The following is a 26,081-nucleotide window of genomic DNA, read 5'->3' on the forward strand; positions in this document are numbered from 1 at the left end:
TGTTACTATGGACGAAGACTAAACACAAAAAATAAAACATCCTGTTAGGGAATGATCTACCAAACACACACCACATGTTTTCTCTTCCATCATTAGTCTAAGGGGGATTTCCACAAAACCGAGGTTCTTAGGAACTAAGCTTTCACTCGTCATTGCTGCGTATTCCCACTTAGTCACCGTCTTGGGACCTCCCAGTTGTTCTCTGATGAAATAAATCTGAAGTTACACATTAAAAAATGACTGAAGCCAGGAATTAGGGGAACAAAACCCTCTTTTTGTACTGTTATGCTTAACAGTATAACATCAGGCTATATGGCTCAGCAAGTTGTTAACATGACCACACTCCATGTGGTTTCTACTAGGAGCGAAGACTTTTCTAGAATCCCCATCCCAAGTACCTAGGTGAGGATATGGGTACCAGCCTGCACCTTTCTGCCATGAATGAACAGGGTCAAAAGAAAATCTGATCACTGCATGAGGAAATGGCAGTTGTCAAAATACACACCTTTGCACTACCACTTTATCCCTTGTGTAAACAACCCTTTTAGTCCTAAGCAACAGTGGTGTGTGCGTTTAATACTGTAAGTGGAAAAGTTCTCTCTCAGAGAGTGCTCTGGATGAAACTCAACGGAAAGGTCACCAGGCCAGAGGTGACTGCGTACTGCCAACAAGCACCTTAGGAAGCGGCACTGGCATTTGCTTTTGTAGGTGACCTGGCTTGGACAGAACCTACCCTGTCACTCCCCTTGAAGAACCCAGAGTTCTTTCCACTTGGGAAAAGTGCATTCAGACAAGAATCTGATATCAATCATTTCTATTTGGAGAAGAATGAAATCAGCGTGTGCTCACTCTCTCTCTCAAAAGGTTCTGCATTGAGTCCTGTTTTCCTTTAACCAACAATAGACTTGATCTACTGCTAAATGAATCTTCAAGCAATTGGGGAGGGACTTGAGAGAGATTTTTTTTTTCCTTTTTTGGGGGGCTACATTGGGTCTTCGTTGCTGCGCGTGGGCTTCCTCTAGTTGCGGTGAGTGGGGCCTACTCTTCGTTGCGGAGTGCGGGCTCTAGGCATGCAGGCTTCAGTACTTGTGGTGCATGGGCTCTAGAGGGCAGGCTCAGTAGTTGTGGTGCACGGGCTTAGTTGCTCCGCGGCATGTGGGATCTTCCCGGACCAGGGCTTGAATCCGTGTCCCATGCATTGGCAGGTCGATTCTTAACTACTGCGACACCAGGGAAGCCCAAGAGAGAATATTTTAAAATACTTAAAAAATAACCACAAGGGCAAATACCTGTTTCCCCTACATCCGGGCAAGAGTCATCTTTGAGGAGCCAGTTTCTACCCTGAAAGGCAAACTCTGCTTTTTTTACTCTGTGACGTATAAAGATCCAGTCTTTCAGCAAATATCAGTTCTTAAAACACATCAATGGGAAATTTAATCAAAAGCTTAGTTGTGAGAAACATTTAAAACCATGTGAAGACATTGAGACCTACCTACTTCCATAGATTTTTGTAAAGATCACAATGTCAATTTCTCTAGCTTTTGTAAATTTTCTGATGGATTAGAAGCACGTTCTGTCACTGATCATGCCAAATAATTTTCATGAAGTTAGACATTTGCATTAGTTTCTCAGTTTCTAGTTAGTGGACCCCAAAAGAAGCTATCTTACCAAATCCTCTATTGCATCCATGTCCTGAATGCCGCTCTATCCCTCAGAGTCCTACTGCTGAAGTTCCACATGAAAAAGCATTACAACTAAGTGCCATGAAAATCTTTCTTCCCTTGAGGAACTGGTATGTATCATCTCATAGGTAACGAGAAGCACATAATTAATCATGTGTATTTCTCTTTTTCCTTTGGCTGCGAGGAAGTTCAGAACCAAGCTTATGGCTCAATGCTATTAACTATGTAGAACAGTATAGTAGAATCTTTGTTCAAATTTAATTATCTTTCTACTTTGATTTATATTATTTTCCAATCCTCATTTTTTACTTGAATATATTTTCCATTTTACTGTACTTTTTCTTTGTAAGTCTTCCAATCTTCATAAAATGGAAGTTCATATATGTACAAATTACATATATACAATCTATACACATACACTCATCTGTAAAGATTACAATTTTACTAGTATATTTTCATGAGAAAGAACGATTACATGAAACAGAAATAAAATTGGCTGTACTGGATTATTCATTGTAGAGAATTATTTTAACAAGTTCAACAAATCTCTGTGGGCTATCTACCAATATACAGAAATAGCTATATCATACTTTAATGGCATTTTCTGTAATATTATTTTACCTAATACAAATGTGGATTTAGAGTTCTTGGAGTCTAATTTCTAAAATGCCTTATTCTCAAAAATTTCAGACAGGTGTCAATTTTTCAAAATTCAATATGCTTATTACTCAGACTCTACTGAAATGGGTTTAGATCTATTTGAATATCATGTAATTATATTTAGAAGAAGATCTGCAAGATATCCCATGAGATGATGCATAGGAAAGTGTTTCGTAAAACTCCAGGGTATAATACAAATGTTAGCTATCATTGCTGTTACCCATAGCATATAAAATATGATCATCAGAGCTGAACCATATTTTACTGCTAAGAATGGTGATAACTGCGAGACAGCCATAAAAAATAAGAAAAATCATTATTTTAAGTCATCCTTAGTTCATTTGCTCATTGAGAGGACCTTTAATGGGACTCTACAAAATAAGAGTATACACAAGAACCCTCAGATATTTGAAAATTCTTTGATCTCATGAGAGTGGGACTCAGTATCTAATGTGAAAATAGTCTTCATATGAAACCGAAGGAAAAACCTAAGTGATGAGAGAGAAATAAAATCTTAGTGAAGTTATTTGCCTGTTTCTTCCTTTCTTTCTGGTTATTAAATACAACTGAGCTATTCACTAATAATCCAGGAAGCAAAGAACTAAGACATTAACCAGCTTGTGTTCCAAACTAAAAGGAGGTTAAAAACACAGCATTGTAATACAAACACAGCTTATAAGTACAGCGTGTGTACCTACTGTTCTGCCATTTAAACTTTGAGTAGCTGTACAAACAAGTCTATCTTGAGGAAACAGACTGGGTAATTTTCCATTCCGACTATTTGAGATTTCACCAAGAGCTTCAAACTTGCAGAAGTCTGTGTTGCCAGACATTTTCTTCAAGTTCGTTATCTATAGTTCTCTCCATTAAGATTTCCCTTTAACAAAAATGCTTTTCTTAAAGGTCATGCTTTAAGTGAAAATTTTTCTTGTACAGACATAGAGATTAAATTAAAAAGAAAAATTAAAGAGGTAGTGGCCTGATTTGGGGAACGTAAGTTAAAACTCTCAACTCCATAGCCTAAGCCAGACCAAGATCGAGCTTTCAAACACTTGTGTCTTTTCCAAGTTCAGAGGCAAGTTCAAAAGATTGAAGAGGAAGGGAAAATACTAGTCAATGAGAAGATCAAGATGCAAAATTGCTGTAACAGCAGTAAATGCTAACAGTGATCTGAGGGATCTTTAGAGCCCTTTGATACAGGATGGGAATCTGTAAGAGAAGGAAAACTTCAGCACTCGGGATGTAACTAGAGAAGCCCATCTTCTCTTCACTTCTATAAACTCACTGGAACACTCAGGAACAAATGTCAAGCAATGGGAAAAGCTCTATTATATGATTATTTTAGATATGCATTAAAGTATAATTTCATAACCTTCAGGTCTCAAAATTTTCAAAATACCTGTTCTACAAATACAAGTGAGTACTTTCTTAGTGTGATTTTTATTGTGAAGAATATAAACTGGATCTTGTTTCCAAATTAACGCAGCCACGTTGAACAGAGGGCTTTTTCCCACTGTACTGTAAGTTATCAATCACTAAAATAAAGTCCAGTTCACTTAAGATAGGCAATGAGGTATCAAAGTATCATTTTAAATTAGTGGTTCCCATTTTTTGAGCACTAGCTACATACTGAGCACTATACTAAGCACCTTTTATGCATTATTTCATTTAAGACTGTTTTAATAACCATGGAGTATGTACTATTACTATCTCCAATTTACAGAAGAGTAAATCAAGGCTCAGAGAAGAACAGTTACTTATCCAAGAGCATAGCTAATTAACGGCTGAACCAGGAATGGAACACAGTTTTCTGGGTTCCTAATTCAAGGCATCCTCTAACGCTCTGACTGGTTGAGTGATGGAGTGGGGTTAAGTGAAATTCTGAAGATAGTAGTGAGTCCACCAACATGTGTGGACTGATAGGATCTTTGATTTACACTGCAGGGAGAACCTCAAAGGGGAGGCTAAAACATGAATGTCATCCCTGTAGATGCTATGCCTTCCATCACCCCTCATTTTACTTTGCACAAGTCATACCAGACTACGGCTATTTTCAAAGTTCACCACAAACTTTCAGACCACACAGTGACTCTGGTGGCTATTTCACTGATTTGAACATGCCTCTTCCTCTTTCCTCCTCACTTTTCTTCTCTGCTGGGTGAAATGTAACTTTCCACTCCCTGTCTCTAAAGTCTGAATTAAAGCATTCTCTCTTCTACATCCTCAGAGCACTTTGTCTGCTTCACTCTTAGAGCATGTAGCATATTTACCCTGCATTATTATTAGGAGCATACATGTCTATCAACTGCAGGAAAAAAGTATGTCTCTTAAAGGACTGCATCCAAAAATCGTGGCATCATCTGTGTATCTTAAACAGCACCCTGAACACAGCAGGTACTCAATAAGTGTTTCATGTGTAGTTAAAATAGGAAACTCAGGTTCCACTACTACAAACACTTCTATCAAAGAAAGGACTATTCCCAAAGGAACTAGGGAGTATTTTTGCTCACTCTTCTTTTTGAAAGGCTTTTTCAGACAGCCAATCACCATTCCAAGGAAGGTAATGGGGCTATTTTTCTGTTTAGGAACCAGTGGTTTAAGTAATGTAAGCTATGGATCAGTGGTTTGCAATGATGGGGCTGATCGAAAGACAATCACACTCAGCACTGCTAAGGTTAATGGCATTGCCTCTTATGGAGGACATATAAAAGGGGAAGATAGGGAAGAAACCAATAAAAACATTTACACACACCTTTAATGGTATGCAGAGTAGAACCCGCTTAAATGAATACCAACTAATGAAAACATCTTGAAAAGTGAGTGATTTTTACAGAAACCTTTTATCTACAGGTCCTATATTTATAGAGCAAACCTTTTAAATGAATACAGGGTAGAAAAGGAATTAAACTAGTAATTGTTGTGCTTCACTGTGGTTCATATAACTTACATCAGGCCAGTGAAATGAACGAACCATTTAACAAAAGAGGCTCTTCTCCACCAATTCATGTCATATATGTCAAAGTATAAGTAAGAGCGTCCTCAGCAGATACCACAGAGCAAAAAAAAAAAAAAAAAATGGTCTTGGCAATGGCTAAACCTTGTTTGTTCTGCTGCACCTCTATATGGGCAGGGTCGAAGACTCTTCTGAGAAGGGGAGGTGAGAGAATTTGGTTCAACCAGAAAAATGCCTGAAAAGGCAAATGTATCATAGCCCTCCCAATAAATACTGGATGTTTTCGTTCGACGGAACATTATTTTCTCTTTAAAAATAAACTTTGATGTCGTGAAGACACAAATATTTTGTGGTCAGGAATTATCAGTGGGTAGAAATGGCGGCTCAAGAGCAGAGATAAAAGTTGGAATCAGAAAATGCTCAAAACTTCTTCCTGAACCTTGGAGATAATTCGTCAGGGAACTTAAAGTCTATGCTTGATAGATCTTTCAGACCAGTGGCTTAAGAATGAGGACACTAATACTTTCTTTTAAGACCACTAAATACACATAAGAATTATTAGAAACAACTATATCCCTATAACTCTCACCATCTAGCGAAATCTATCGATTTGCCAAAACAACAGATACACAGGGTCAGAGCTTATTTTGTCTCTGAGCTGGTTGTCCCAGAAAAAGAAAAGTTTACATAAAAGCCAACTAAAAGTGGATTTAAATGCCACTGGGGTGAATATATTCAATGCAAATAAGAAGAAACGTCTGGGGATTCAAGGGAGTTTAAGATCGAATAAACCTGAGTCAGTTTGAAGTCAAACACTGATACACTAACATAGTCTGAAGATTCCTTAGATGCATTCTGGACCAGCTGGAATCTCATCAGCAACTGTGGGTTTCACGTATCTATTTTTTTAGGCTATTTGACGTAATTTTGGATGCCTACCTTTTAAAAAATTATCTTTGAAAATTTTAGAATTCCAGCCTGGTTCAGAATAGAGGGTAAAAGTGGTGCCACGGTAAATGCAGAAAGAATACTTCTCTGCAGGTGTAGGTACTCATGGGGGTGAAGCCCTGTGCCAAATGGTAAACTACGCTGCCCATGGAAAGGGGCGTTCACTTCCCACGCAGCAGCTCTGGGACCATATGCACTTGAAAATGAGTACTGTTGGGGTGGAAGGAAAAAACTGTGGAATATACTCAGTGGCCTCCCAGCATGTTTCAGAGAACCAGGGATGGAAATGAAGGAATTCCTGATGACCTGAAATTATTACAATAGCTCATTCTATATATGGCTTGATTGCTCATAAAGTGCTTTCAGATACATTATCTCATTATATCCTTACTAAATCCTTGGGAGGGAAGGGCAAGAATCACCTAGTTCCATTTCACAGATGAGGAAGATGAGACACGAAGAGGTTAGTTCTCTTCCAGGGTCAGTTACAGTTCGTAAGTGTGGGAAGTCCAGGTCTGAATGTTTCAAAAACATTTCACAGCTAGGCAGGTGATAAAGTCAAGGGTGTCCCATCCCTCTTCCACCCATGCACCTGTCAAAGCTCAAATCACAGGACTTCACTCTTCCTTCCAAAAACCAACTTCCTCCAATGAAAGTGACTATCAAGCTCATTATTTCTTCAAATTTTATGCATGTTCTTTACCCTAAAAGATCGTGAGAAAGAAAAGTGAACTAAGAGACCATGTCTAATATTTATGCTTTTCCACATAGTTTGATGCTTGTTAAAATCATATGAGCTGGCCTTTCTTGTCACACGCGCTCACACAGAATCCGCTTCTATCTTATTCTTGCTTTCCTTTGCTCTGCTCAACCTCTCATCGCAAAGATCCCTTCATGTCAAAGTCAGCTTTGCCAGGTAACATGCCTTTATCTCACACTGTGACTAGCTACAGCCAGCTCGGCCTCTTACAAGATTTTCCTTCAGAGCGTGGAAAGCTGACAGTTGTGGGCAGAGGAGGATGGCAGTGATGGGGCACAGAGAGAACCATCAAATGTGGAGCCTGCAATGCCGCCAGCCCCAGCCAAGTCCCAGGGAAAACCTTCCCTCCCTGACCGGCAGCAAACTTTTCATGCCTCACCATAAAAGCACCTTGCTGTGTCTGCTGTGTCCCGGGTATCAGAGGTTGCTACCACAATCCAGCAAGCAACACTCTAAGCTGCTTGATGGCCATCTAAGCGTTGAAACAGGAGGATATGGGCTGGGAACTACACGTCCTCAGCAGAGGCCCACCGAATATGGATCACGTCACGTATAATCTTTCCAGCGACAGACTTCTCTGGAGAGCTCGTGCTGCATGCATACTACACCAGACAAGAGCAGTACCGTTAAGGCATCAGATGGCCATTCAGTTCTGTATCTACAACAGATATTTATCCACACACGCTATGTGGTAGGCACTGTGCTAAGTAGAAAATGGCAAATAGGAAGGGATAAATACTCCTTGCCTTCATGGAGTTTACAATCCACTTTATAATGATGTTGGCCTTGCAGACATTATTCCCACAAATAAATGGAATATTAAAATTGCCAAAATTTGATTCAAAATACTAAGTGAATGACTTTCAAATAAACTTTACAACTTGTTGCCAAATTAAAAGAACGGCTTCAATAGCCTTTCAAGTAACCTTTTGATTTCAGTCTATTTGTAGGGAAAAGTGTAAGCCTAAGAAAAGTAGAGTAATAATACAGTAGAAACAATGCTGGACGGGGGACTGGGATATTCAGGGTCTCAGGTCTATGGCTAAACTGTGTGTTATCTGAGGCGCATCTCTTTACTTCTCTGGGTTTCCAGAGAAGTAACTCAGGGGTCTCCAACCTCCAGGCCACAGACCGGTACCGGCAGCATTAGATTCTCATCGGAGAGCAAACCCTACTGTGAGCTGCGCACGCGAGGGATCTCGGTTGCGCGCTCCTTATGAGAATCTAATGTCTGATGATCTGAGGGGGAGCTGAGGCGGTGATGCTAGCGCTGGGGAGCGGCTGCAAATACAGATTATCACAAGCAGAGAGGTTTGACTGCACAGAGACCATAATAAATCAACTGCTGGCAGACTCATATCAAAACCCTATCAGTAGGGCTTCCCTGGTGGCCCAGTGGTTGACAGTCCGCCTGCCGATGTAGGGGACACGGATTCGTGCCCCGGTCCGGGAAGATCCCACATGCCGTGGAGCGGCTGGGCCTGGGAGCCATGGCCGCTGAGCCTGCGTGTCCGGAGCCTGTGCTCCGCAACGGGAGAGGCCACAACAGTGAGAGGCCCGCGTACCGCAAACAACAACAACAAAAAAAACCCTATCAGTGAGTGGCAAGTGACAATGAAGCTGCATCTTACAGAGTAGACTGGACATAAGCAACACACTTCGGGTGTCACTGTCGCCCATCACCTCCAGATGGGACTATCTAGTTGCAGGAAAACAAGCTCAGGGCTCTCACTGATTCTGCATTATGGTGAGTTGTATAATTATTTCATTATACATGACAGTGTAATAATAAGAGAAATAAAGTGCACAATAAATGGAATACTCTTGAATCATCCTGAAACCATCCTCCCCCTGTCCCGGTCCATGGAAAAATTGTCTTCCACGAAACCAGTCCCTGGTGCCAAAAAGGTTGGGGACCACTGCTGTAACTAATGCCTGGAACAGTGTCAGGCCTCCAGCAGATGTTCAATAAATAAATGTTGCTTGAATGGATGAACATAATATGTGAAGATTTAGTGTGACTATCTCTGTGGTTCTCTGTAAACATCAAGAAGTTGGAAATAAGAACAGTCAAGCAACATATATTCATTCATTTTTTTTATACCCCCAAATGATGCACTAGTAAATACTGTCACAGGGGCTAAATGGCCGGCAGGAAAATGTGGAGCTAGGACTGCTTGTAATACTTTCTCACTGCATCCCTCAAGCTTGAATTTTGTGACAATTTAAACTCAACAAATAGCCTTTTTTCTGATTTCAACCCAGTAGGCTAGTTCCTTGGCTAGCAAATTCACAAGTGCCATGCTAAGCCCTGTCTTCAATATTTACAGAATAAAAGGCAATTTCGATTTTAGCTTCGGGTGCATCCGGTTTTGACAGCTTGGAAATGTCATTCTCAGAGCAAGGACTTTTCACACGCACAGAATTCTACCTCTAACTGTTCTATAAATGCAAATGCAAATATCCTTGACCAGAAAACCTTGAGCATCATGTTCTAAGAATGTTCGTGAGATTACATGAAGTTCTTTTTAACTGTATTAGTTTCCATCCAACATCTACTAAATTGAATTAAAGTGGGGGAAGGCCTAAGTTCGAAAGGTGGATGCCAAAGGAGTCACATTTTAATTTCGACTCTGTCTCTCATTTATGGATGCTTTCTAGCTGTCAGACAGGCAGCCTGCAAGCTTCACTCCAAGGGAGACATAGCAGATGACTGGCCATCCAAGAATTAAACATGATGTGACTATGCTGTATTAGAAACTGTTCAGAAACACAATGCCTTAGCCAAACTGAGTCTAATGTGGTGGGTCGAATGCTCTTTTTGCTTAATAAGGATGCTACATCTTCCCTCTCACACATACAGAAGCTGTGAATCCCATTTATTATAGTATCAAGAGCACCAGCATTCACTGATTAGGAAAATGTACTGGTGGTACATTTCTTATTAATAAAGGAGACCCCCCCCCAGGAACATCAATTTGCAAAATTCAAGGAAATAAGATATAGTGAAACTCCTCTGCATTAAGAACTAAACAAGAACAAGAAGAAGCTCAGAGAGGAGGGGGGAGGGAGAAAAGAGAGGGCCATGGTAACATGGCACAGGCGCCTAAGTGTTTTTAGGGACAGAGTTGTGTAAAATCAGTGTGAAGTGGTTTGTGTGTTCTGAGACATAACCTAAGTGCTCCCTCCCCAACCCCGTTACCACGCAACTTACCAACCTCAGTGACTCACATATGTTCTGTGTGTGCACAGAACAGAAAAATGGAGAAGGGGCTGATCCCAACATCTGGAGCACAGTCCATGGAAGAGAGTGTTGTATGGCTTGAGAGATGATCTATCACTTAAGCTAACTCAGCAAGTGTAGGAACCAAGAGCCAGAAGGGAACTGTAGCCTGAAAGCCCTCCCAGAAACATGCAGAAATCCTGGGGCGAAGTTTAGATTTCTTCAGAGTGTGGAATGGGGGTTCTGAGCTCATTCTAAGAGGCAGGGAAGCCATAGGATAGCACAGCCATAGCACAGCATACCATACATATGCTTCAATATTTAGGTCAAATGTTTAATAAAGCTCTTCTATAAACACCTATAACGATTGCTGCCTCTTGCATAGCTTTAATCATGTGTACCTTCCTCCATCATTGGCCCCAAACACTATCTAACTACCTTCAGGAGATCACAGTCACAATTTATGGAAAATACCTATTTAAATATCCATCTCCCGTGATAGAATATATATCTGGTGAGCATTGGGTCTGCATCTCATTTATCTTTATATTACTATTGCCTAACGCAAGGATTAGCAATATATGTATAATTAAGAAAGAATGAATTGGAAGAGGGTAGAATTACTTTATTCCCCTTAAAAGACTTTAAACTCCTAAAATGGTGGTTATCAGAAGCTGGGGGTGAAAGAATGGGAGAGATGTTATTTCAGGGTGCATACTTGAAACTAGTAGGTAAGTCAGTCCAGGAAACTTAATACATAGTATGGTGATTACAGACTACAAAACTATACTATAAACATTAAACTTGCTAAGAGACTAGATCTTAATTGTTCCCAACACTAGAAAATGATAATTATGTGATGCCATAGAGGTGTCAGCTAATGCTACAATGGCAATCATATATATATATATTTTTTTGCGGTACGCAGGCCTCTCACTGTTGTGGCCTCTCCTGTTGCGGAGCACAGGCTCCGGACGCGCAGGCTCAGCAGCCATGGCTCACGGACCCAGCCGCTCCATGGCATATGGGATCTTCCCGGACCGGGGCACGAACCCGTGTCCTCTGCATCGGCAGGCGGACTCTCAACCACTGCGCCACCAGGGAAGCCTGGCAATCATATTTTTGCAACGTAAATGTATCGAATCAATACGTTTTATACTTTAAACATACACAATGTTATATGTCAAATGTAGCTAAGTTTTAGAAAAAGACTTTTTCACAGATACAGAGAACAAACTAGTGGTTACCAGTGAGGAGAGGAATGGGGGGAGGGGCAAAATAGAGATGGGGGTGGGAAAGACTTCAAACTCCTGAGGGCAAGAGCCATTCATACACTCATTTGCTCACTTACTCATTCTCTCCAAAAATATTTATTGATTGCCAGATACTATGTTTGGAATACAACCCAAACATTAATTTTCTCCCCCAAGGGTGGTCTCTCAAAACACATATTAGGGGGCCCAAAGAAAACACTGGGGTTTCTACTTATTTTTATGTTGCATCTTCTAAAAAATAATGATGAATTTGTTATTAACAGTGCCATCTCCCTCATTTGGTACCTATGTCAGATGGTTACGTGTCACCCACGGTACATAACAGTATCCCTAGGAAAATGTGGAATTCTGCAGACCCTCTCTTATTGGTTTAATTTTCATCGCATTATGACGTATTACTCTATTCATTTGTTGGTGTTCACTTAAAATAATGGATGGATTATCTAGTTTTAACTAATTCACCACCACTATCCCCACCACTGTCATTCTCCAACCACATGTTTACGATTTCCCTGGGAAGAAAGGACAGGACATAGAGAAAATACATTGAAATAGTACAATTATTGTACTAATAATACAAATTACTTGAGATTATTACAGTTGCTGAATGTAAAGCATTCCAAAACCTTTCAAAGCACCTCACTATCCATTATCTGTTTAATGGCAGAGCCTTCCCCAGGAAGACAAAGCAGCATGTCCTCCGCCACTCACTAGCTGTTGACCAGCGATCTGTGCCTCAATGTCCCTGAACCTCGTTTTCCTTATCCTCTACCTCTTAGATTAGGACAAATTAAGACAACATAGCCAAACCATTTAAAGTGCCTAGTGCCAAGGTCAGTTTTCTCACCTCTCCTAGTGATGGACAGAATCCACACAGAAAGAGCTCTGAACCCAGAACTCAAATGTTCTACACAATTATGAATGATTAGGCTAGCCATACTTTGTGAAAATCTTACATTCTAAAAGTATGATTTCCTGGGTCAATTTATGCACAGAAGTGCATACCTGAGTCTCCTACTTTGAGCTGCTTTTCTCATTGGCCCTCACTATCAATTCCGCTCAGAAAGAAGTGAGTTCAACAATATCTGTTGAAAGAATGAGTGGAGGGAGGCACTGTGGAGATGATGAGCAGCCCCTGGGCACAACTCGTCTTTATTGGCTCTTACGGGTACCTGCTTTTCTCTTCTTCCCTCTCCTGCCAAAAGAAAAAGTTAAAGGCTATTATCAACCACTGGTCTATAGCAGAGGCTTCTGTGTCTTTTCACCATTAAGGACATCTTGTAATAGTTTCCTCTCACGGTGCCTATTTCTCAAAGTATTTAATTTACCATTTTTACTAAATTATGGATAATTCATCTCTCCCCCACCTTGAACTAAATGAATCCAAACTATAACTGCCAAACAGAGTCTCTGTAAGTATAAGATAACCAGTGAGTTCACAAAGTCAAAAGCAAAAATTGTCAGCTTATGCATCTTATTATCTAGGGAAAAATGCATAATTTCTTTACATTTTTTTTTTTCTTTGGTCACCTTCAAGAACTGCCAGTTGGCAACCACTGGTCAGGAGCATGTGTTAGCATGTGTTGAGTTTTACTTATATATATTTCATGATATTAATTTGCAAATCCACTAGAACTCAAGGGACATGCATGTCCTGGGCACTGCTACCTTTAGAACTGGCCGATGCTCTGACAACAAGGTGCCTCATTGTTCCCTCTCTACTGTTAAGGATCTTACTTATAGTCCAAAGCTGTAAGAATGCATTAAATTGAAAAGCTTTCAGTTTGGACAGCATTTGCAATTTTAAAAGAAGATAAACCTCTCTAAGGAGTTAACATGATCTGTGAATGGGGGACATGCTAGGAATCAGATATCCTAATGAACTTTGTCTAACTCACTTGAAATGGAGAATTAACCAATTCTTTTAAATAATTCAGAAATCTAAAATCAAACGGATGAGGTGCAAATTTCTATTGTACTGCACAAAAAATGGGGAGTGGAAATAAATGTTTTATATGTTTTCAATAAAACTACACTCCTACATCTTTTGCAAGTGAAATACTTTCCAATTTATTGGCAATCATAATTGTTTTATGCCAGCCCACAAACACAATGGCATCTGGTATAAATACCTTACAACTAATCTCTTTTTATACACTCCACCTCCAGCAGAAAAATCAAATAAAAATTTAGTCCATTGTTTCAAAGTATCCATTGTGGAGCTATAGACTAAGGATGCTTGAAACTGTAGAAAAAAAGAGTAAAGAATGTTCATATGAAAAATAAGAACGTAATTTTTCCAAAAGAATGTAATTTTGCCCCAAAAATTGAAAACAAGAAAAAGACATGTTCTAGATTGCCCTCTAGCACAGGGTTCATGTCCATGAGGCAATGAAGTGGATGAAAGAGAAGGTGGGCTACACTTTATTGTGTATCTCCTATGGATCACTGCAAGTTCTGGGCACTTTATACACACACACATCCATAGAGATATATTCATATACATAATCTGCATAGAAACAGTCCTGTTAGTTCTGAGGACGTAATTAAGCCTGTGGGTGCCTGAGCAAGGCTGAGGCAGATACTGAGAGAATGAGACGGGGAATAAAGGAAGATATGACCATCCTAGATGAGGGAACAACACGAGGAAAGAATTGAGCTTATTGTTTAAGCTCAAAACGAAACAGCAAATAAAACACATTTCCTGGGAAGGTGACAACATTCCACCTTATAAATGAGGAAACACAAGCCCAAGAGTTTAAATTACTTGCCCAAATTTCCATCATCAGTAAGTTACAGAACCAGAGTTTGAATACTATTCTTGCTATAATGCAAGGTGATTGTTAAGCAATTAGACTCTGGAGTTTAAGTTTGAAAACTCTGTCCTTTCTGCTTCTTGACTGTGGGCAAGCTACCTAAATTCTTTGCATCTCAGTTTCCTCATCTGTAAAATGGGTAACCTAAGAATACCTATCTCCATAGGGTTGTATCAGAGTGAAACAAGATCATGAATCTAGAACCCTTAGCATAGTGCCTCGCTCTGGTGGCCATAAAAAATGAGACAGTCATATCGCATGTTACAAGAAGCATGACTGCCTGACAACCCCAACAGCTCCCCTCTGGATTTATTACCATGTTTGTTCCAAGGAGCTTCCTCCAGGCTCCTAGTCAATGACTAAAGAAGAGGATATTAATGCAGACTGGTTCCTGTGGGACAAAAAACTTTGTAACAAGTGACTGGCTCAAAGACTCTCCATTGGCCTGTACAAAACTTTCTTAGAAGCTTACTGATGTCCAGGATTCTTCCTTCCCAATCCTCCTTCCTTTCCTGTTTCCTTTCACAGGTATCAAATCACTATTGCAGTCTGAAGTCTCTCCAACCTAGCCTGGCTCCCTCCCTTCATAGCCCAATAAATCCCTGCACATCTAATCCCATAAGGGCATATTCTTCTTGGGGGACCCAACCTAACACACCAGCACACAGGAAGTCCACAACGAATGTGAGCTACTAGCATGACTGTTAATCACCAAATTCATTATTCCTATCATCACCTGGTTCTAAATCCCAATAGAGTTTAACCCTCCTTTCCAAAACTGCTTTCCTTAAATCTGTGAACATGATCCTTTCTTAAGGCAGGAGGGTACAAAGACCACGCCATGCTTCTGTAACATATTCAGACAAGTTTTGTCTTCCTAATAAAACAGTCCTAAGTGAAAACATATGTATTTAGTTTCCCATAGAGCATAAAAATACGGCACCTTCTATTTTCAAGTCAATCTAAGTGTCTTTTCTCTATATCACCTTTAAAGGTGGAATTTTCCAGTGCTGTATTATTTGACTGATTTTCACCATCTTTCAAGAGGCAACAGTCTACCAATAACTGGATCTTGCGACAAGGTATACTTCCTTTGAAGAAGTGACTCACGCACTGTCCCAACGCCTTACTCAATTACTATCCCACAAATCAAACTTACACACTGACTTGGATAGGGAGTGCCTCTCAACTGCAGTATTGTACCCACTGACTGTGCCACACAAGTGGCTTATTGTATAACTACTGGGCTAGGTACCGGCAGCTGCAGGAGGAATGGAATTTAAGCAGTCAAGTCATTAGAACTTCGTGGTACTCTTCCCAGGTCTCATTTTCAGCGGGTTAAATTCCAGTGGTTTGACCCTTTGTGATCAATGAAATCATCACAGACTAATCAAACCTTTTCCTATACTGCTGTTACTATTGCCCATGTAACCTCCATGGGAGTGTGTAGAGAACTAGGACTGGTGGCCAGATAAAATACAGGACTTAGTTTAGATAAACAACAAATCCTTTTTTGTAATAAGTAGGGTCCATGTAATACTAAAAAAAATTTATTTGTTGTGGATCTGCAATGCAAATTTAACTTGGCCTCCTGTATTTTTATTTGCTAAATCTGGCAACTATTAGGGAGAAAAATCAAGCTTCAGGGTCGTGGACTTGAGACCTGGGGATTTACAATCTAAATGGAGTCCTGAGATAAGGGTTAAACTGCAGCTGAACAGATTTAGACCTCCATTAAATGAAAAGAGAATCATCTGCATGATGGGTATGTGAAGCCAACTATCCCATGCAAGTGACTCTGCTTTCAGTGATACACACATAAGGGAAAACCTTTGGGGATACTAAAAGATATTGCCATGGCAGACGAGAGTCTCCTTCTTTGACAATGCTATGAATTAGGCCTTTTGCTTTATTCACCACTTAACTTTAAGTATCTAACACAGTGTCGGGGCTCAGGGCATATCCACCACATCAAGAAATGAATGGATTGGGTATGTGCATACCTTGTAGAGGATATCATAATTTGTCAAGCATGTGCCAAGTCCTTTCCTTGGCCTACAAGGTCCAATATAATTTGGCTTCCTGCTACTCCTACCTCCAACTGCTCCTCTTTCATTTGTGCCCCGCAGGCCACACTGACCCTCTGAGTGTTCCTCCAACATGCCTCAGGGTCTTTACACTTACTGTTCCCTCTTTCTAGAACAAAAGTCCCAAGTATCTGCATAATTCTCTTCTTCACCTTCCTCAAGTCTTAGCTCAAAAGTCCACAGATCAAAAAGGCCTTCCCTGACCACCCTCCGTAAAATAGCGCCCATATCCTCCACTGTTTATCCCTTATCTTGCTTTACTTTTCTTCCTAATATTTCATACCATTTGGTATATTATATATATTAGTTGGTTTATTGTCTGTTTCCTCCCACCAGAAGGAATAAGAGAGATTTTATCTGTTTTGCTCAGTGCAGTATCTGATTCTTGGAATGCACTTGATAAACATTTGTTGAATGAATGAATGAATGAATGAATGAAGCCTCTTTCCCCTTACTAGACTATCAGGTCCTTTAGAACAGGATGTCTGATCCATCACTGTATTCCCTCAATGCATCCAGCACATAGTCCAAATGTACCCAGCGGATTCTTAATAACTATCTGCTAAATTACTTATGAGAAAATTGAGGTACAGGTCTTTAAGTGACTTGGACAACTGATTTCCCCTTAACAGATGCTCAGTGTCAGGCTTATAATGGCAGCTCTCCTTTGCTAATCTGACCTATTCGGAAGCTGTGATTTGGCTTCTACTTGTTCATCTCTTGAGTTTACAAATGCTGCTTGCTGAGAAGCTCTCTGGTTGCAAAAATGCCTACAGAGATCTAAGAAAACACTGACTTTCCTTCATGAAGAGATTGTTGGAAGCCTATTACTATTTTGCTGGGCCTCACCATAACATCCTTTATACTTCTCTCTTTGGATATTTGCCATACGATGCCTGTGGATAAGGCATATGAGACTCCCCTGTTCCCTTTGGGATAAAATCAACCAAGTATAGAAATTAACAACTGAGATGGAGCAGAGTAATCTGCAGTAAGTATTACCCCTCCACCACCTCGATTTGAGCTATCCCAGTAGATTTCCTTAACGACAAGGTAATGCCAAGGGAACAGAGTTGCCTGGAGCTGAGTGAAACCTGAAGAAGAGAAAAAGAATGAGGAAGCTGTAGGGAGAAAAGGTGCCAAAAATCCTTGTGGTCACATGAATTTTTCTAGCAGACAACTAATCAAGCTGGGTTAGCTACTCCAAATCCCTGAATAAATTATTTATATTACATTCAGTTTACTAATACGATCCACAGATGTATAATTCTTTCCCCAAAATAATATATAGGATTTAAATCAACAAATTCATAGTCAAATGTCAAATCAGACCCTGTTATTTGTGGCAAGGAAAGCTCACACACTATTCCTGACCCAAACTAGCCTCGCTGAAAATTCATCATGCGGATTTTTCAGTGATGGAGAGGTATGTGAAAGTGACCGTTAGGAGTACACTGCAGGTCCTTCTAAGGAGATCTGTCAAGGGGTCCTATCAGAGCCCATCCAGGCTTCGACCACAGGGAACAGAGAACAAGGGCAGATGGCACTGCAGCCAAACACTAGGTACACCTTCCACCACACCTTCTCCATGCAACTGTGATGTGATGACGGCACCGCATTTGATTTCTTTTCTGAGCCCGATTCAAATACTACGTGAACTGTTTTGCTTCATATTTTGAGAATCGAGATCTATGGATAAATTTACACAATCCCATATAAGTTATAAACAAACACTTAAAAACACTTTTCTATTTGCAATGTTACATCCAAATGGTTGTCTCTCCTGGAACAAGAGTCACAGGCATGAAGTAATTCGAGGACCAGAAAGACACCTCTTTATTTCTTCTTTCCTCTGTAACTATTTGTGTGTGAGGCACTGGGAGAGGGGAGGAGGTGGGGTTTGTGTCTGAAATAGACCACCCAGCCAGTCCGTTTTAGAATTTGGAAATCAGGGGAACAGGGGTCTAAAACATTCCCTATATTGGCTACTAGCCAACTACTTAAAGTCTGTTCAGCTAGTTATCCTCTGTCTGTAGACAATAAAACACCCATAATGTTAGAGGTAAAACTACTTCTTTAAAATGACTGCAAATTTCATCCTTCTTTTTCAGTTGAAAAGGCTCCTTAACTACCCTGAATCCTGTGGTAAAGCTCATCATACTCTACGCTGCAGCATGCGGATGGGGGAAGCCTCAGCTGGTACCTCATCTTTCAAAAGGCAGGATCCAAGAATTTCCTTTGTCTGCAGGCATTTCTCAAGAGCCCCTGTAAACAATGATGGGTCACATCTGCTAACAATATTTAAGAAAGCACAATTCACCTGGTCTCAGACTGACATTTTTAGATTAAACCAAATTCTAGTTCCCCAGTCTCTAAAAGAAGATAGACTAGCTCCACTGCATTGCTGAAAATTCATCAGTCAGAATTTAATTACACAGATCTGGAAACCAGAAGGCATTTAGGTTTTAATGTCTCCCCGAGTTGGGACCTTTACAATATTTAGAATATTGATCATTACTGTTACTGCTGTTATTTTGGTGGTCACTCTACTGTGTCTGTCCCTGCAGGGTTTTTGGAAAAAACACGGCTGAGAATAACTGTTGCTAGGTAATTGCAAAAGAAAGTCATGCAAATTATGAAATACTGACAAGTTGCATTTACAAGTCAATGGTGCTAGAATGCTCCTGCTTTCCCAATAAAACGCTGACTGCTCGGCTGCCCATTGCCTCCAAAATTCCTAAAATGACCCAACTATAATGACCCAGTAATCTAAAAATAGTTCCTAAAACAGCAGTCCATCCAGTAGTAAGAAACAATTCTTAGCATTTGGAGTTATGAATTTTATTTTGCCTTCCAACTATGTACTAATATTATAACATAATATTGCAATGTATCTACTACATATTTGAGGAGGTAGTGAAACAAGTTAAAGCAAAGGGTCTGCACTTTCTTATGAGAATATTATCAGATAAAAGAATGTGTGTCCAAAAAAGAAACAGAAATTTATAGCTCTCTTATCTCACCTCCAAGTTACAAAGTGAATCCTACATATAAATCTTTTACAAAGTGAATCCTACATATAAATCTTAAGTCAGGAAGTCAGTAGCCTTGGAATTTATTTCGTAAGTACTAAAATATTCAAAATACTCACAGAAGTGAGTTAACTGATAACCAATGAGATAGTGACAATTGAGACTGAAGAAAAGTACATTCCTTGCTCCTCCAGCAACTTTTAGCAACAATCCCTAGTTTGGTGATACAGGATGGGAATGACATAAATAAAGATGTTGAACATGAAAGCTAGATTCAACCAGTACTCCAGGGTGATTTTCACACTGGCAGGTAGAGCTGGAAATTTTCAAAATCTGGGGCAAGCATCACGATTCATGGCCTTCCACTGATTGCAAAGGCCCATCTGAGGGCTGATGTCTCCGACATACGTGCAACTACCAGATAAATGAGGCAGAGCAAACACGATTAAAACTAAAGAAAATTATCTAAATACCAACTCTGATTTCCTGTTATAAATATCACATTTTAAAAACCACTAAGATGAGGTTATTATTATTATTATTAGCAGCCTGTGCAGGTGATGAGAGAGAGTAAATAGGAAAAACAAAAACAAAAAAACCAAAACACACGTGAACACAACTTTTCTTTTTCCAGCAAGGGAACACCACATTTTCTTTCCTTTTTTAGTTAAGGGTGCATCTACAGGGAGTCCCAGTGCGGGAGTGTGCTTTCAGAGTACCATTGTTGGACTGTGCTATTCCCTCAGCGTGGTCACACAGAAGTGTGCCTTGAATTAAGTAGGAGGGCTATCACATGAGCTTTTCCCGCAGTAATGCCTGACCTGATGCACCACAGGACGCAAGCTCTGGGGGACTGTTCACAGGCCCTGTAAATATCGAGAAAGCATTGCAAATATAAAGCATTCCAATATCCACAAATACTCTTGAATTCACAAAGGTGGTTTGAGTAGGTGTTCTAAGTCAAAGTCTAACAAATAGGGCTTAAAACCTTCAGCAGCTCTTGAAAAGCCAGAAAGGGGGTTTCAGTAATATGCAAAATGATTAAATGAACGATACCAGTCAGAGCTGAGAACTTTGTCGGGATTCCATTCCCTATGTGGTTATCAACCATAAAGGAACATGATGATATTGCATATCTTTTTTTTTTTAGTCTTTGACATTGCAATAACTTTTAATGTATTGTTTGATTTTTTCTTATATTTGCTTCAGGTTTAACATTTTAACAATAGTAACTGGAGTTCTGGGGAAAATCAAAGCTGTTCTCAACACATGAAACCACTGCCTGAATGTAACTTTTCTAAGTTAATGCTGCTCAATTATATCTATTCTCTAGTTTTTTTTCTTCTCAACACAGAGTCTTAATTTTCCAGGTGCATTCATGTGGAAATATTAGTAATAAGCATAATTATAATTTTAGGAAGAGTCTTTAATTTTTAAAGTTATTTATTATCCCAATAAAATTTCACTTTCTTTCTGGTACAGAAGACAAGTTTTAAACTTAGGTCACAAAAAGTGAATTCTTTATTTTAAGCTGTCTAGGTTTTTTTTGTTTTTTGCGGTACGCAGGCCTCTCACTGTTGTGGCCTCTCCCATTGCGGAGCACAGGCTCCGGACGCGCAGGCTCAGCGGCCATGGCTCACGGGCCCAGCCGCTCAGCGGCATGTGGGATCCTCCTGGACCAGGGCACGAACCCGTGTCCCCTGCATCAGCAGGCGGACCCTCAACCACTGTGCCACCAGGGAAGCCCCTAGCTGTCTAGTTTGATATGTCTCTAGGTGACCAAGGCAAGTACTAAGAGAATCATTTTTGGAAGAAATATTTTTGGGTTTTTTTTGGAATTTTTACTTCTTTTATTTTTTTAACATCTTTATTGGAGTATAATTGCTTTACATTGTGTAAGTTTCTGCTGTATAACAAAGTGAATCAGCTATACGTATACATATATCCCCATATCCCCTCCCTTTTGCGTCTCCCTCCAACCCTCCATATCCAGCCCCTCTAGGTGGTCACAAAGCACTGAGCTGGTCTCCCTGTGCTATGCGGATGCTTCCCACTAGCTATCTGTTTTACATTTGGTAGTGTATATATGTCCATGCCATTCTCTCACTTTGTCCCAGCTTACCCTTTCCCCTCCCCATGTCCTCAAGTCCATTCTCTACTTTTGCGTCTTTATTCCTGTCCTGCCCCTACATTCTTCAGAACCTTTTTTTCTTTTTAGATTCCACATATACGTGCTAGCATACGGTATTTGTTTTTCTCTTTATGACTTACTTCACTTGTATGACAGACCCTAGGTCCATCCACCTTACTACAGATAACTCAATTTTATTTCTTTTTATGGTTGAGTAATATTCCATTGTATATATGTGCCACATCTTCTTTATCCATTCATCTGTTGATGGACACTTAGGTTGCTTCCATATCCTGGCTATTGTAAACAATGCTGTGATGAACACTGTGGTACATGTCTCTTTTTGAATTATGGTTTTCTCAGGGTATATGCCCAGTAGTGTGATTGCTGGGTCATATGGTAGTTCTATTTCTAGTTTTTTAAGAAACCTCCATAATGTTCTCCATAGTGGCTGTATCAATTTACATTCCCACCAACAGTGCAAGAGCGTTCCGTTTTCTCCACATCCTCTCCAGCATTTATTGTTTCTAGATTTTTTGATGATGGCCATTCTGAGTGATGTGAGGCGATACCTCAATGTAGTTTTGATTTGCATTTCTCTAACGATTAGTGATGTTGAGCATCGTATCATGTGTTTGTTGGCAATCTGTATATCTTCTTTGGAGAAATGTCTATTTAGGTCTTCTGCCCATTTTTAGATTGGGTTGTTTGTTGGTACTGCATATCTTTGATCACACCTCCTTCTCATCTACTATGGTCATTAGTATAGCCCATAGCTTTGGTTTCCCAGCAGTATTAGTCATATCTGTGTATGTATGCCCATGTGTCATACACATACAACTGTACAACTTATACCCACACTCAAATTAGACTTCAACTTCTCCAGGGTTTCTTTTTTTTTTCCTTAAACACTTCTTGGTAAATCAATAGTGAGCAAATACTCAAAAACTACTTGGGGATAATGACAGTATATTTATCTACTTATTAATTTTAATAAATCCTAGGTATCTGTCATGTTCAAGGCATATGGAATTGGTCATGAATCCTATCTTTCATCGGCTTATAGTTTTAATAAGCCAGATTCTACTTGGTTTGTGCCAAGGAAAAACTCAGACAAAATTAAAGACATCTAAGTGGAGTCCCCTCTGTCCAGAATAACTTTCTTGAGCATTCATTCTGAAGGTTCTAGCAACTCTGAATCACTTTTGTAGCTCTCAACTCCTGGGAGGTACACAGAATGTGGAGAAGAGAACTAAACAGCGAAATAGATGTGCCACTGTGGCGATTATGGACAGATTTAAGAGACTTAAGCCTGACATTTCAGAACACAGTAGGTATCTACAAAAGCTGTATCTAAAGAGTCTTGCTCTATTTCTGATATTATCTCCCCTTCCACTCCAAGGCTCCCAGCTTTTGACCTCTTGCATATGTGTATCTCATTACAGATACGAGCTTTAACTGGAGAGTGGTGGTAGTTACCTTTCTTTGAGTCCTGACTACGAACCCGGCATTATGCTGTTTCACAGGCATATTCTCATTTTAATACTCATGAGGAAGGATCTTTTAGTGTTCCCATTTTACTGATAAGAATACTGAGGCTGGGGCAAGACTTTATTCAGAGTTGCCCAGCCATTATTTAATCAGGCCTGTCTGACTCTAGAGGTGGAATTTTTAATCATTATATTATACCAATTTTGAGCTTCAGAGATTCTGATATTTTATCTCTGGACTTCAGATAATTCCTTCAAAATTCCCATCTAATACTGTAATTGGACAAAGATTTGTTTTCTTTTACAGTTGAGTCTTAAGGGAGTACAAGAAAAGAAAGCAAAAATTCCACAGGAAAAAAACAGACTAGTTGGGCAGGGAAGAAACAGCTGCATCCACTTTAGGTAAAGTTACATGGCCTAGTTTATGGTTTTGGATGAAACAGCATGTTACCATTTGTCTACTCATTTTCCATGGTTTACTAGGAAAATACCATTCGTTTCCCATTACCTTTCTCCTCAAGAGCTAGCATAAAAAGAATATTATTTCCCCTCGAATATATACATAAATAAGGAATAATGAGTTCCCACTTTGAAGACCAGAGTCTGTCACTTCTTCATCCACCAAGATTTCAAAAGTTCTTGAGTTTTGTTGATATACTTATGAGAGTTCTCGTCTTAAAAATAAAAATGAAACAAATAAACAAACAAACAAGAACTTTTCAGGAACTCATCTTCCATAACCTGGGGTAATGAAAACGAAAGAATACTCTTTATCAAAGCAACCCCAGAAAGTCATCTAATGCATGTAAATACCTAGTCCTGAAATCCTCATTTATTTTCCTTTAGGGATTATAGGACTTTAAGGAAGAGGAAATATTTCCTCCAATAACTTCATCTGAGATTGACAAAAGGCAGAAAGAGGAAACCGAAGAGGCTGATATTCCTCTAGTCTGAGCTCCAGTTGGAATTGTCTAAGATGAACCAACTTCAGCTTTTCTCTGAAATAAATAGAAATTTGAAACATAGGAATTTATCACTGTCTCTCCTGGATATTAATACTTTCTTTCTTTGAACTCACACGATCCTTCCCAAATGGTACCGTGAATCCTTGAGGTGGCACCAAGTGATCTGGGGTTAACAGTGAACTTGGCCAGTCTCTCTGTGCCTTTGGCCGAAAAATCCAGGCTCGATCCTCGCTTCTTTTTGGAATGGGAAACGCACAATATCGGTATTACAGCAGCTCCAGAAAGGCATGCCAGGCCTCTCATGCTCTCAATTTATATTTGCATGTGAACAGCTTGTCGGCCATTTTATGAAGACAGATGAATCGCAGGCCTGCGAGAGGGGCGGCCAGACCTAAACACGTGAACCACACACCTCGGCAGCCCACCAGCTCTTAAAGGTGAAAGTAAAACGAATATCTCTGGACACAACTTCAGGCAGATTAGATAGAGATATAATGTACGAAGAAAACGAAACTATAAGGCATCATCTATAAGTCAAGTGGGAAATAAAGAATGAAACTAATCTATAAATATCGCTCTTTAAAATGTCAACAAAAAATAAGATGTAGCTGTTTATGACACTAAAAACAAGCCTTCAGAGCTCTCTCTCTCTCTCTCTCTCTCTTTAATGCCTGCTGTGAAAAGATGACTTTGATAAGGAAAATACCACCAAAATACCAGGTTGAGGAGAGGAATAGTCAGATAGTGTATATTTAATATGGGAGCCCAACAATGTTATAGAGAATTTCCCAGGCTTGGGAAATGAAACGAATCCTGAGAAATCAGTGATAGGATATTCAGTGTGGTAAACTCAATCCTCCACCCCACAAAACTGACATAATTCAGTTTACCTATCTATTCCAAAAGATCAGATGGAGATCAAAACGGAAAAATTGATAGAACAACAAAAAGAAGAGAGTCAGGAGGAATGAGGTCATTCTAAGTAAGTGAAAAACAATGTATGGTAGAACTATACTGACTAGAAAAATAATACAAGGAATACTGAACAACAGCCAGCTTTTTTAGTGTAAAGTCTATGAAAGATACTATGGTTAAGTATGTTATACACATTATCTTATTTAATTCTTCAACATGTCAATACAACTATTACCATACCACTTCAAAGATGAGGAATAAATCAATACTCTGGGAGGGTAAATAACCTATTCAACATTACAAAGGCAGGAAGAAGTAGAGGCAGACTTTGAACACAGGTCTGACACCACAGCCTGAGCTTTTAGCCTCCGTGCCGTATTCCCCTCAAAGGTCCCTCAAGGTCAAGTTCCCATTAGAGTCTTCAGCTCTCTCACCAGGGAAGATCATTTTGGAATTTTATGAGATGATACTATGAAAGTGTATAATACAACGTTTAGCATGTCATGGGTATCACGAGTTTACTTCTTGATTTTTATTGAAACTGATGGCTTTACTCAATCTTAAATTCTAACCTATGACAACCTTTTTCGTCCTTGGAGTGCATATACCACACAGTTAGTATTTTAGTGGATACTATTATATTCATATATAAAGTGTGTATTCTAGGTTAGTCAAGTTTCTGCCACGGAAAGTTTATATATTTATGCAACTGATGAGTTTAATTCTGTCACGTATCCTTAGTGTTTTATTTTAGACAATTTGAAGTGAAAAATCCTTCAAAGGCAGAGATGATTTTCTTAAAGCAATTAGCAAAGGCTTTGAAAAGGCCTCAAAAATACTTGTCAGTCAATAAACTTAAATCACTAGTGAAGAAGATTGTGGGTCACTTGCCACCTTAAAAGGAACTGAAATGAAAAGGCATTGGCGCCTCACTTACGCTGTAAAAGATCCTGATCTGGTAAATCAACACCGCCTCTCACAGTAATCAACTTTCTTGGGAACGAAGGTTCTTATGAGTACCCTGATAGGGTTTGTGGCTGAGGGGAAGGGTTTGGGGAGGCTAGAGTGGCCCAGAAAACTCCTTGAGTCCTCAAGATGGTTCCTACCGTGGGCCGCCCATAGGGGCAGACCTCAAAAGCCTTGTA

At 39.7% G+C, this 26,081-nt stretch overlaps 1 protein-coding gene and 1 long non-coding RNA gene across 6 annotated transcripts in view; one reads left to right on the top strand and one right to left on the bottom strand.

The window, feature by feature from the left end:
• Positions 1-26,081, bottom strand: part of NFIA (nuclear factor I A) — a 393,406-nt gene that overhangs the window by 182,094 nt on the left and 185,231 nt on the right. Inside the window, exon 4 of one of the 5 annotated variants that reach the window (XM_060139909.1) lies at positions 23,679-23,797. The exons of the other annotated variants lie outside the window; for them this stretch is intronic. Within the exon in view, the coding sequence (XP_059995892.1) occupies positions 23,784-23,797 (14 nt within the window). The 3' untranslated portion in view covers positions 23,679-23,783. Of the gene's footprint in view, positions 1-23,678; positions 23,798-26,081 lie in introns of those variants that run through there. 5 annotated transcript variants of the gene reach the window in all.
• Positions 989-15,398, top strand: LOC132514737 (uncharacterized). The gene is made up of 3 exons (XR_009538916.1): positions 989-1,027; positions 1,716-1,792; positions 15,311-15,398. It is a non-coding gene; the product is annotated as an uncharacterized LOC132514737 (long non-coding RNA).

The sequence above is a fragment of the Lagenorhynchus albirostris genome, chromosome 2 (assembly GCF_949774975.1).
Source record: "Lagenorhynchus albirostris chromosome 2, mLagAlb1.1, whole genome shotgun sequence".
In the NCBI taxonomy this organism is placed as follows: Eukaryota; Metazoa; Chordata; class Mammalia; order Artiodactyla; family Delphinidae; genus Lagenorhynchus; species Lagenorhynchus albirostris.